At 34.7% G+C, this 14,126-nt stretch overlaps 1 protein-coding gene across 10 annotated transcripts in view; it reads right to left on the bottom strand.

The window, feature by feature from the left end:
• CACNA2D1 (calcium voltage-gated channel auxiliary subunit alpha2delta 1) overlaps positions 1-14,126 on the bottom strand; it is a 533,324-nt gene that overhangs the window by 35,878 nt on the left and 483,320 nt on the right. For all 10 annotated transcript variants that reach the window (XM_055590113.1, XM_055590111.1, XM_055590110.1 and 7 more), the window contains 4 exons: positions 12,081-12,157; positions 10,067-10,127; positions 2,317-2,414; positions 1,080-1,167 (listed from right to left, as the gene is read on the bottom strand). In XM_055590113.1, coding sequence (XP_055446088.1) covers positions 1,080-1,167; positions 2,317-2,414; positions 10,067-10,127; positions 12,081-12,157 — 324 coding nt within the window. The remainder of the gene's footprint in view (positions 1-1,079; positions 1,168-2,316; positions 2,415-10,066; positions 10,128-12,080; positions 12,158-14,126) is intronic.

Here is a 14,126-nt window from a genome sequence, read left to right as displayed (position 1 = left end):
AGACAAAATGGTACTTAACAGAGATGACAGGAAGACACCACATGTGAAGCAATGAGTACATGTGAGGGGAAGCTAGTGGAGAGTGGTAGCGTTTGGTGCACAAAAGCGTAAGGCACGAGCTGAGAAACAGTAGGAAGTAAAATTCCAAGTATAAGCTTCTGAAAAATGGTCAGCTCATGTATGAACCTGAAATTAGGACTCTGTTTTAAAAGTGAGACTCTGGCAAGTCTGTGTTACATGGAGAATAGATGGGGCGGGGCTGTGGGCAGAGAAATCAGAAGCACTAAAGGCAGAAAAATCACCTGCTGTGATGTCCTAGAAATGGAAAAACATTAGAACCTTGAGAATGAAGAAGAGAGGAAACTGTTTTAGAAAAAATTATTTAACATTTGGTGGTTGATTAGAAATGGAGTGGAGAAGAAACTGGAACAGAACAATCGTCAGATTTCTCAATTTCTTGACTGGGTGTTCTACTGCTGCTGCCAAGTTGCTTCAGTCGTGTCCGACTCTGTGCGACCCCATAGACAGCAGCCCACCAGGCTCCGCCGTCCCTGGGATTCTCCAGGCAAGAACACTGGAGTGGGTTGCCATTTCCTCCTCCAATGCATGAAAGTGAAAAGTGAAAATGAAGTCGCTCAGTCATGTCGGACTCTTCGCGACTCCATGGACTGCAGGGTACCAGGCTCTTCCGTCCATGGGATTTTCCAGGCAAGAGTACTGGAGTGGGTTGCCATTGCCTTCTCCATGTCTGGGTGTAGGGCAGTACTATTAGAAAGCTAACTGAACATTCATTAAAGATCCTATATTATCTCAAACACTGAGACACATGCAAGCACATCAATTTAATTTGGTTATTCACAGTGAGGTGTGTAAATATGTAAAGCTGAGTAATGGTTGATGTTAATCCTGACACACACCCAATACTAAAAATTCAACAACTGCAAAATGGTTTTCTTGAGAAATTGTTATTAAAGATAATAAACTTTAATTTTATGAGGCCCATTTCCCCCAAATTTCCCAGAGTTGCTAAACTGAAATACAGAATATATATCTTTTTATTAAAAAGAACAAATACTTACATGTTTTTCTGCTTACTCCAGTAATTTTGGACAAGTTCATTTGTAAAGCCTGCATCCAGCAAGACTCTATTAATCAAGTCTGTGTTGCCTAACACAGAAAAAGGAGAGGCTTAATTATACCCAAATAGTTTAATTAGGATAATAATGAAACAAATGTATATTTTAAGTTTCCAAAGCAATTTAGAGTGGGTAATATTTCTATGAATTTAAAAATGTACCCTTATTAATTATCTGCATTTTCATGTGTATTCCTCTTCCTCCCACTTTTCAGGATATGGACATAATATTAGAAGTGGAAAAGCCAGTTATTTTCTAAATGTTATCAAAAAAACAGTGATTTCAAAGCATCATAATTTCATAGACTTCATTTCAATTCACTCTAGGAAAGGAGACCATTATTTTAATCTATAATATATATATAAATCAATGTTGCAAGTAATTTCATAATTTTTTATATTTTCATTATGTTCCAAGCCTAAAAATGGTTCTTCCTCTCATTTCGTATGATCTCTGCATTTTCTGCTGATATTACCTTTTAATAACTAGGGTATTTTTAGGAAAAAAAGAATAGTTAAGATTTTGAAATGTTTTAAGAGCCAAGAATCCATAAATCTGTATGAGGTTTCATAGTAAAATGATGCAAATTTATCTAAAAGACAAATAAAATGGTTAAAAACTAACTAGTAAAATGTATCTATTCCAACTTGATTTACTTCATAAAATGGAGAATTATAGATCCATACTTTTTAAAATTAAAGTTAACTGTGATAAAAATAGAATATCAAGAAGAGAGAAAATTATTAGGTGTTATAACTTTATTTAGTTTTGTGTTTATACTATCCATATTAAAACTCATTATATGAATTGGAGGATATAAATAACTTGATAAAATTGTGTTGTGTTTTCCTCTATATAGCAAGAACAATGCAATGAAAAAAACCTTCAAAAGATCATTCCAAATTAAATTCCTCAAATTTGAGAGGAGTAAAGGTAAGCCTATCTTATTTACCATTTGCAAGTATTTAATATCTGGCTTTGAAAATTAAAGTTTACTTAATAATAGCATGAAATTTCTTTAATATATGCAAAAAATTGAGTCAAATTGTTTCATTTTACCATTAAAAATTCAAAAAGTAAATAAATAAACCAGCATAGCAACAAACTGAACTGAACCAAGATTTGACCACTTTGAATATAAACACAGTGAAACAATGATTGCATATAAATCCATACTTACATGATGGGTTGTTTGGAGTTTTCCTATCAATAAACTCATTAAAATTTAAAAGAAATTCGGTGTTATTATCTGATATTTTAAGGTCATTGCAGTAATCTCTGAAAAACATATTTTAGGATATTAGGTGTTAAACTCAAAACTTTAAAAAAATGTTCATAGCAATCATAGGTAGTGGAAACAATTTTTTTATTTTTATTTTTTTAGTTAGTACATGATTTTGTAAGCTGTTGAATTGTTATCTCCATCTCATCTCTATAATAGAACAATATTTTTTCATTAAGTGCTAAAGAGTATAGATAATATATATTAAGCTTTTGACCTCTGGACCAAAAGGTGCTCAATAAAAATTAACTTCTGTTATTCCTGTGGGTTTGGTGGTTAAGTCACTAAGCCATGTCTGACTCTTGCAATGCCAGGGACTGTACCCCTCCAGGCTCCTCTGTCCATGGGATTCTCCAGTCAAGAATACTGGAGTGAGTTGCCACTTCCTTCTCCAGGGAATCTTCTCAACCCAAGAATCGAATCCAGGTCTCCTGCACTGCAGGCAGATTCTTTACTGATTGAGCTATTATTGAATATTTACAATTAGAAATTAACATCAAGAAATTAAAATAAATTAAAAAGCATTTATTTATTAAATATCTCAATAAACCCATCGCATGATAGCACTTTTATGAGAAATTACTGAATTTTCAGAAAATAATCTAGTAAAAACAAGTGTCATTGATGTGCTTATTTGCAAATTTCTGTTAACTCCTGACTTAATAGAAGACAAACGTGCCTCTGCATTCAATTGACTGCAAGACTGTTTGGCACATGTCCTCATAAAAATAATCAGTTGGAAAAGAGAGAATTATTTTAATTGTCTTCTCAGGTAACTGTCACTATGCTTTAAAATACCACTATAACTTGATTATTTGTAATTTCTTGCTTTGTAATTTGTGATACAGAATCTGAAACAATACCAATGAACTTCTCTACCCTGTTATATTAAAATTCAATGCACCATCTTACATTTTGAGTGACTCTTTCACCCACCCATGATTTTCTCACATCATAAATTGGTTATTTGGAAAATGTGAATAATGTAGATCTTTCAAACAATGATGCATTTCATTATAATTACTGAAAATTCACATTCATAAATTATATCACTGATCTCATTAGATAAGTCTATAACTACTGCAAAGCAGTCCTGCTTATAGTAATAAATATAACTTTCCTAAAATTCTAACTTTTGTTTTAAAGTTCAGATTTTGTCATTGAGAACAATTACTTTCGGTCGTATTCTTCAAAGTAAAAGGCTCACTTAATGGATTTTTGAGAAAATGCCTGCCATCCCAAGTCTGAATAAGCATACTTCATCTGTCATTCCTTCTTTCTAATAAAACATTTCATGAAAAAAGTCAAGACACTCCTATTTTAGCTCTCAATTCAAACAATCACACAGGTGCTTTTCTTTCTTTTTTGAGACAGCCAAGTTACTCTAGTATACAGTAAATTTCCATTTTCTTTATTCAGAGTATTAAAAGATACATGCTCAAGGATATTTTAAAGTGACACTGGCTTTTTCCCCAATGTGGGTGTCTTGCATTGAAGATTAAGTGACTACCAGTACACTTTGGTGCAACTGCCTTGACTCCCAGTGCGGTAACAGCTCACTGTTGCTTTTGTACTGGCACAGCACTGCAAATACCAATATCATGAAAAAGACAAATGCCACTTAACACTGGTAGGAAAATAGCTTTGTCCTTGTGAATTCTTGGAAAGAGTGTTTGGAAACCATTGTTTGGGCTTCATACTATGAAAACTGCTGTTCTAAGTGCTTTGAAAATGCAGAATAAATGTAAGGTCCCATAAATATAAGAAGACTGCAATCACAATAACTAGGTTAATACAACTAACAGGCTAAACAATCAAATATTCAAGACAAAAATGCAATTAAAAAGTAAACATTTTCAGATGCAAGCCCATGATTTAAAACACAAAGCCTCAGGGAGCAGAGAGCAACAGAATGTCATAACTTCTTGGTTCATTGAAAATTTTAGTTTGGAGGCAAGGTTTAAAAATTTTTCATAATTAATACTCAGTTTTTGACAAAGCTAAAATCGACTTCTTCCCACAGTGTTATGCTTTTTGGGAAATAACACTAGCCTGCAAGTCAAAAGGCTACTATTATATTATATTGAAGTAGCATCTCACAGAATTAGAAGCTGATGGCAAGATTTTAGAAGGATTAAGTAAAATGTTGTAGAAAGACTAAATAAAATAATTATTAATAAAAATCATTTAAAATTCCATGTTATTATTTAAAAGGCATTTCTAAAATTATCTTTGCTCATTTAATTCTAAAAATAACTTTACCAGGAGATAATTTAATATTTCAATGGTGAGGAAACTGAGATGTAAAGATGTAAAAAGATTTATCCAAAGGCACCTAACTGGCAAATGGTCAAGCCCAGAGGTGAAGCCAGTCTTCAGATCCCAAATTAGTGTTTTAACACAATATACAATGTGCTTTAAACTTCTACTTCATGAGCTTTTACACCCACAAAGCTTCAAACCAAAAGCAGGTTCGACCTCTCTCAACAGAAGGCTGTTCTGAGCAGTTAATTTAGACAATGTCATAATGTTTTGCTTTTGTTTTTATCCTCACTGGCTGGATTATACCCAATTTTGAACTAGTCTCAAGATATTATTGACTTGTTGATGTATTCTAATGGCCAAGCAGAGAAAGTGTTGGAGCTGTCATTAAGGAGAGAAGCTGAATTAGGATAGAAGCAGAAGTAAAAAAAAAAAAATTGCACAACAGAAATGTGAGAAAACAAAGTGCTGACTGTGTCAGAAGAATGAGTTGTCCAGTAATAAAAATGATCCTGGACAACAGAAAGTCACCCCCAGGCAGCAGGCAATAAGCAGCAATAGCCTGACTAAATATCTGAGGTGTGAATGTGTGGCTAAACAGACAGCACCAACATCAGTTGCCTGTTAGCCTAACGATTGTTTAGCACATGGCTGGGAGCTTGACACTGCAGATAATCACCACTTCCTGTTCCAGAGGAACCACCCCAGGCAAGTCTGTGACAGGCAACATACTGCGGTTACCACAATTGCTGACTTCCCCTTAGGATGAGTTGGAAAATTCGCTGGTAAACGTTCTACGATGCTGTTTTCCTATGAGAGATCCAGTCTACATGCTTTGGATCATAATTTTTCTGAGGATTTTTTTTTTCTTCTAAAAAAGATTAAGTAGCAAGATGGAGAAACCTCTGGATGGGTTTTGACCAATTTCTATTTCCTGAAAATACCTTCATAATCTGAAAGCTAAAAATGATCTCATTTGCTCACTTTGTGTTTCCGAGCAAATGAAATTTGTAACTTAAATTACTTTGAAACTAAAAGATCTTTGGTATTAGAAATTTGCCAAATTATTTCTAAAATACTGCTTGTTCTCATTCTATTTCACTTACATAGGTCATACATCACAAATTAGTCTTTAACTACTGGGGATCACATACTTTTATTTCTTTCTCATTCCAACATATCTTTGAAGTGCCTTCTTATTTCTGATTACCCCAGAAAGATAGAAAAATTATTTCATGTTTCATCCCTCTGACGGTAATTCTCATAAAGGGAGGAATAATGCTACATGCATCTGTATTCTCAATGCTTTCCTTTCCAGTAGTGTTAAGACTGAAGGAAATGTTAAAACTGAGTACTAATCAGGATCAAATAGTATAATTATATAGGAATTAACAGAAATGGTTCTACATCTAAAAATTGCAAGCTTTTGCCTTTAAATTATTTTAAAATAACTGCTTTTTAACATTCTTTGTTAAATAGCACTCCCTCCTCCTCCTACCTCTACTAGAACCATAAATAATAACTAATATTTATTTAGAGCTCATCTTTTACCAAGAACTATATTAAATATATATTACTTAAGTAATATACTTACAAGTATATATTACATGTGGTATTATCTCATTTAAAGCTTATAAAAACTCTATATGCTAATGCTAAGTCACTTCAGTTGTGTCCGACTCTGTGCAACCCCATAGACAGCAGCCCACCAGGCTCCCCCGTCCCTGGGATTCTCCAAGCAAGAACACTGGAGTGGGTTGCCATTTCCTTCTCCAATGCATGAAAGTGAAGTCGCTCAGTCGTGTCGGACTCTTTGCGACCCCAGGGACTGCAGCCCACTAGGCTCCTCCATCCATGGGATTTTCCAGGCAAGAGTACTGGAGTGGGGTGCCATTGCCTTCTCCGAAAAACTCTATAAGACACGTATAATTGTTAGCACTATTTTGCTAGTAAAGAAACTAAGATGCAGGAAATCTGAGTAACATTCATGACAATGAATATCTGGGAAACAGACTCTGATAGTGTTGCTCTAATTTGCTTCACTGTTCCCCATTAATAACAGTGACAAAAACATATGCCTGATATCCTGGGTAACATAAATGTCTGTCTTTCCTCACCATTTTTTTTTTCTTTTTCTTAATTTTTATCAGTTTATTTTCCACAAATCTTTGAATATACATTCAATGCCCACTTTCCCAGGAAATGTTCCCTACAAAAATATTTGCTCAGCTGTACTGGATGTTCTTTTGAAATTCCCTAAGTATTTACGTATTCAGTGTAGATATTTATACCTTAGAGTATAGAGTAGCAAGGAAATGGATTCAAATCCCTTATTATTTACCACCTCTAAAACTGTTTCTTAATCCGTGAAATAGGATAATAATACTAATTTATTATATTCTTTTGAGGGGTAAATGTAATCATAGCATGTAAAAGGCTTAATATGTTAACTGAGGGAGGCACTCATTGATTTATCCTACAAGCTACAATGTGTCTTTCTTTCTCTGGTACTTACTCCTTCCCTAAATTTTACAGGCAAATTCCACTCTTCTAGCCATGATGCTGAACATACTTAAGGCTGCAGCAGTGGTCCATATGCTTATCTTTGCTGAATTAAACAAAATCGATTGCCTACAAATTGGGATTGAGAGATATATTCATCCTCTCTAGGAGAACTTGGACATTTACCATGCTTTCTACTTTGTTTAAGAGGGAAGTTGAAAAAGCCAATCTGCATGGTCTGCTATTTAAAAATTAAGAGAAATGAGTCAAGGAGCTACCCAGAGAAAATCACAGATCTGAGATGGAGGGAGAGTCTCATCAACAGAGCACACTCAGTATCTCAATGCCATTTCATCTCTGTGCTATACAGTAATATTCTGCTTTCCATCTTCTACTAGTTTCAGCAGTTTAGTTGTTCAAAGTTACTTGTAGCAAAAAATTGCTTGTAAGATTGCAGGCATTATTAACATGATTTTAAAAATACTTTTCATATATTTATAGATTCTCCAGTCACCAAATATTTACGAAGCCCCTACTGTGTGCCAGGCAGCAGATGTGATATTGAATATTGAATGGTAAGCCAAAGAGATGCCATCATGTCTCGGCTGGGGAAAGTAAGTAAAGTGAAATGTGGCCAGTGCTCTAGTATGGGAAATATAGGACTCTGTGAGGCAGTCAGCAAGGATGTCTAATCCAGAGAGGACAGGAAAGAAATTCCCAGGTGGAGGAGCTATGAAGTTGGAGTCTGGAAAGGACTGGTGGTGGGTGTGTTCAAACCAGAATAGAAGGTTAATGTAAGCAGGATAAAACACATTTAGGAACTAAAAAAAGTTTAGTGTGGCTGGACTTTAAAGCAGAGGTTGGTAGACTGCTTCTTAAAGGGTAGGAGATTGAATGATTCAGGTTCTGTGGGCTAAAAAGGTCCAGGTCACCACCAGAGACAGTACCTCAACAAATGGCCACGGCTATGTTCCAGTAAAATTTCACATTTAACACAGGCAGCCAGTCTCCAGGCCAGTTTGTCAGCCCCTGATTTAGAGCACAGGGTACCACACTGGTAAACTGGTATCTAGTGACAGGATGTTTGAAAGCCATCCTGTGCAGAACAGACCATCATGAGGACAGTGCTAAGCCACTGGCTAGTATTTAGCAGATGAGGACCAAAACTTTCCATAAAGTTTAGAAATTCCCTCTAGTTCCAAAAAGGAGACAGAAATAGGAAGTAAGGGAGAGATACTGGAGGCAGGGAGATCAATTAGGAGGCAGCCTTACTAGTTTAGGTGAGAGAAAACACCAGGCTGAACAAAAGCAGCAGAGTCTGACAGACGTACTGGATACTCATAAGATAAATCCTGCTTGGCAAGACTTATTGATTGACCAGAAGTTAGACATCTTTGCTCCCTTTCTTTGTATCTATCAGCTTTCAAGAATGGCATTTAGAGAAGACAGTATTTTTGTTACTGAGGCAACATGGAAAGAAGAGCTCCCCCAAAAGAAGACAAATGTTCAGGAGATAATGAATTTGAAGCACTTTGAAGAGAGATTCCCATCATGTTTCACAAACATGAATGTCTCATATATACTGTTTGATCTTCTAATGTAAGGTTAATAAACTATATATTATATCTATTGTGTTTCTGGATGATATGATCATCCTGGAGACGTGAGAGCTGTCAGCCCAAACCAAAGCATAGAATACTTGAGAGTCCGTGGTGTATCTATCGACGCACAATACGAAGATAAGAGGGTCCAGCAGCTCATGTGAGTGATGTGCACAAGAAGGGAAGCTCATGGAATAGACTGAGCATGCAGCTGGGGAGGGAGAAACCTAGAAAAGTGTGTCAACAAGCAAGAGGAGGCAAGTGTCGAAAGAGATGGGATTAGCAGTGTCCACACTGAAGGAAATCCAAGCAAGAAAGCCGCTCCAGGGCAGTCACTTACAAAGCAGGAATATGCTTTGTTAATACAGATTTCTGAAAAAGTTTTATATATATTCCTTATTTTCAAGAAGAGAAAATTCAGATATGCTTATGCAGAAATAAAATGAAAGAATAACTGAGACCAATTTTTAGGAACCTTCTGAAAGGAATTTCTTTAAGAAGGAAAAGATGAGAGAAGAGAATACTACAAGCTTCTGAATGTATTTTATTCAATAATTTAGCCTAGGGTAAGAGAAATTATGTTGATATGTACTATTACATGTGTCTGCTAGAGACTGGGAATCAAAAACTAAGAATAGAAATAAAGGATAATCTTGGATTCACGAATGAAGTCCCAAATAATTATATGAAAATAGAGGTAGAGATGAAGATGTAGAGAGAGAGAGAAAGGGGGATTATATGAAAGAGAAGTAAAATTGTGTAGGAGGAAAAAGAATGCTCATTTTAAAAATTATGTCAGAAAATCTCACTATATTAAAATATATTTTCCCAAAATTTGTGTTAAATCAATAATGACGTTAGTTATGCTCTGAGGTATACACATTCTTGTGTGTATACACACACATACAGGTATATATCTGTACATATCTGTATGTGTATATGTATACAGAGCTGTATGTGCATACACAGTCACAAATGCAGATACACAACTCTTCATTTTTGTTGAATACACTGTTGGCTCCAACAAAAACAGAACCTCCATCTGTCCTAGTCACCACCTGATCCCCAAGTCGGCATACTGTTTAGCACAATGCAGCTGCTAAGTACCTGAATGAATGAATGAATGAACAGAATTCTCCTTCAGTTTTAAACTTACTGGTTCCTTTGGTTCCATAATTAGACATGGCATAACCCAGAGCAGTCTTGACCCCCAACTCTGACCTATTCTTGAAGGCCTATACATCCACAATGAGCCTTAAAAAAGAAAACCAAACAAAACCTACCTTGGTGCTATGAACGTATAGCCAGACTCTTCAAAATTATCCGGTTTCAGAGTTTCTGAATCTGAAAATATAATATTAGAGGGTTAGATAAGAATCAGAATATACATCCTGATATTTGATGTCAATAAGGCGTTAGAAAGATAACTTAATAAGGAAAAACATAGACTTTCATCCTAATTGAAACACACAAAGATTCCCCAATACTTCACAGTAATAAAATCAATTTTAATTTCATAACATGGATTACAATGGTCATATCAAAGACAATGCTAGGTCTATAATTTTCCCATTTACTAAGTAACCCTACCGTAACCAAGATATCCTTTAAAAAACGACTTAGGTCAGTGTTACACCAGAGGTATTAATTTAAAATATCAACATAAATATTTTACCAATATTATAATAAAATTATTTCAATAAACCCATTAATGCCCTAGTGAATTAACGGCATTCTTCATATTAGTATGAATTAGTAAGTGGAAGGATAAACACACAAGTATCCAAGTTTAGGAAAAAAAACAGAAAGTAAAACAGGTTATATATGAAAACACAAGCATATTCTTTCCCCCTTTTCTGCTACTAAGGTCTGAGTGATCATGGAGGAAAATCTAGCAAATGAGAAGCACAGAGGATAATATCCAATAGGAATGGAAATATCAGTGGAAATGTCAAGTGTACTACAGAAAAAGAAATTGAGCAACAAGAAAATACTTGCCCTTCATTCTGCCCTTTTTGGCTGTGAAAATCCATCAGAAAGAGAAAGCAGGGAAACAAAAAAAAAAGAGGGTAAAGCAAAGGGGGTCACAAACAATATTTTATTCAATGACTTTCTTGAATAAAAATATTGTGCATAGATCAAAGGTTTATTTATGTACAGCTGTAGTTCTGGGAAAAAAAAGACACATATTTTTGAAGACTGGAAAGTATGTCCTGTCAATTACTACTAGAACACCCTCTCTGTACTGTGGTTATTTCAAGGGTCTATTTTGCAAAGTGGCTAATTCAAGTGCAATCCCAATGATGCTAGCCTATACACAGAAGCATTTACCAATCATCAAAGACCCACTAGTCATCCCCTCATTTATCAAGTGATGAACTAGCTCATGCAAAGTCAGTGGTTGGTAAAAGACCATCATATCTATCAAGTGAAAGCAGAAATACAAATGTCTAAATTACTACAATTTACAATGAGAACTAGGACTCCAGAGAGCAAAAAAAGAACTGACATAGAAACAAAAGAAATTGCAGTTTCTGTAAGGTCAGATATAAAAAGTATATACATATATATATATACACACACATATTTTTTTACTTTATCATAACAGGAAAAATTTCGGTGGTCAGGAATACTTGAGTGATATGTAAAGGATATGATGGTCATTTTTACCTTGCTAAATCTAGCCACCCAAAACAAAGATTAATAATGACTTGAAATATGCACTAGTGTTAATAATTACTCCACATTCCAAATGATGTTTTAAAAAATTAATCCATTTAGGTTACTGAAGACATTAATTTGGATAATTAGAAGGGAGTTAATTGCTAAACCAAAGCCAAAGACCAGTGCAATTTATTCAAACAATGTTGCAGATGTGGAGCATATCATTTTTGCTGAATGCAAAAACAAGGAGAAAAGAAAGAAAAAAAAAAATAGAAACTTTACTAGCAGAGTGCCATGAGTAGAGACTATGTGAAACATTTTGCGCCAGTTAGCAGACCCTTAAAACAACAGCAACAGAGGACAAGAGCACTGCAATGATTCTATGAGCACAAAGCAAGGCAGGGGAGAGTGGTGGGGACTGCCAGTGAGGCTGGAGTACCTGCTCATATTCTATCCATGTAGAATATTTCTTGTTCCTTGCATGTTTGGAATGGGTTAGAATCATTGCTGTTGATTTGGTAATAACACCTACTAAAAGGTATAAGCCTTGGGTATTCAAAAGTCTAGACGTATTTAAACCTCTGGTACTAGGAGATAACAAATAGACCCTGAAGTCACTTTCACAGTACTTACATCTGGCCTGAGTTATTGTCTCTTCTATTTTGGCTTTTATATAGTAAAAACTGTAGGTTGGTAATACCAAGGCCAAACTGCAATAGAAACAAGAGAAGCATAAACACAAACAAACAAAAATGAAACATAACTTAAAAAAAAAAAAAGACACATCAAGTTCACAGGAAATCCAAAGATCTTCCTCACGGGAAGGAAAAGACATTACTTTGACAGGAAAATGCTTTCAGCAAATAAGGCACTTAATTTGTTTTGCCATCCAGAGTTATCCAGTACTCTACCTTGTAGGGAATTAGAATAGACACAAGGAAAATTAGCTACTAAGAGTGCCCATAAATGGGCTGAAGAAAATGTCATGGATACTATATTTCCAGAAAAGTAGATTAAAATACTTTGTGAAAAAAAAATAGAAGAATAGTAGGGATATGTTTAGGCAAAGTAATTGTATCATGCACATTGGCTATACCCTCCCTAATGAATTATACATAACGTTACAGTGCTTGCTAGCAAATGTACACTATTAACAATAACAAATATAAGAAGTATTATTAGTATTATACAATGCATACAATCATTTGAAATATTTTCTTTTGAAGGATTAAATACCTACTATTATAGAACTCATCTCTTTGCAATTTCCCCTGTGTCTTTTGAAGGGGAAATTCAGATTCCTTTGCTCATCCCATTGGTTCTTATCCAACAGTGTAACTGTATTTATTTCAAGTTCATTAAATGTGGATATCCCATATCATTTGGTAGATTGTTATGAGGTACAATAGGAGAAACATCGTGATTTTTATAGTTTACAAGAGCCACAGGGCTACTCTAGTTGTGTGGTAGATATACACATTGAAGGACATCTCCAGTGCAAATTTTAAGCAAGATTCAGAACATTTTAGACACAAAGACTGTCAAGCCTGTCGTCCAGCCTTGTCTTAATATGACTGTAAAAATTAAAACACAGACAGGCAGATAACCCAACTCATTTTGAAGATGCCAATTAATGAACATACACACAAGAATTGTTTAAAAAAATCATATTATGCAGTTTCCAGTAACAATTGCATACATGCAATTCTTCTACTCTCACAATGGCTGATACACATGTGCAGAACATAATTATTTCTTATCCATACTTACAGTTGCAAATGACCTTTGCTATCCTTTGAATACAGAAGGAAACTAATGCCAAAAATGAGGTAATCTCTTAAGATTCCCAATTAAACTATTATTTTAAAAATTTAAAAAAGTGATGCTTGATTAAAGTCACCAATTGAGTTGTTCAGATTCATTTTTATAATTTAACCCCTAATTTAGCAATACACAGAAAAATGTGTCCATTTCTAGGCTTCTGAGATTTCTAGGTATTTGTAGAAGATCATCTTTTATATCACTCAAGGCTCATGTTTCCCAGGTTCTGAATACAGATGGCCAAACTGTAATCCCATTATGCATTTTTAATGAACAATATTGAACAGGACAAAATATAAAATTCCAGGTTTTTCTTCTTATGAATATATGTTAAAAATTCATTCCATGAAGAGGAAAAAAGCAAGGGCTGATTTGCTACAATTTAATTATGCAGTCAAGATAGCAAAATAATTGGATGCTTGTTACCTCCAATTCCCAAATCTTTCTCCATCATTAAGTAATTCATAGACTTCCCTTATGGGTAAAGGTCAGAGAAACAAAATGTTATGTAGATCTAATGAAAATCTCTACATTCATTTTAAAGGTAACTTCCTTTAAAGTAGAAGAGATTAAAATTAAAAAAAAAAAAAAGAAACCAAAACAGTGCAATTAGTCTGAAAGTAAGATGACCTTTCATGATTCACTTGCCATTTATAAAATGTAGCTCAGAATTAGTGAGCATTTGAAGATTGTCTCCCACAAATTCCTCTCAAGGGAAATTAGGGCACATTTTAATGCCTCATCAGCATTTATTACTAAGAGAAACTTCAAATTAAAACTGATAACAATATATCATGTGGCTGCTACAGTGTCACGCTGCAAGCTTGGGTTACAGCTTACGTACCATAAAAATTAGTG

The sequence above is a fragment of the Bubalus kerabau genome, chromosome 8, assembly GCF_029407905.1.
Source record: "Bubalus kerabau isolate K-KA32 ecotype Philippines breed swamp buffalo chromosome 8, PCC_UOA_SB_1v2, whole genome shotgun sequence".
Classification (NCBI taxonomy): Eukaryota; Metazoa; Chordata; class Mammalia; order Artiodactyla; family Bovidae; genus Bubalus; species Bubalus kerabau.
Note: the sequence above shows the minus strand (reverse complement) of the source record. Positions and strands in the feature narration are given on the sequence as shown.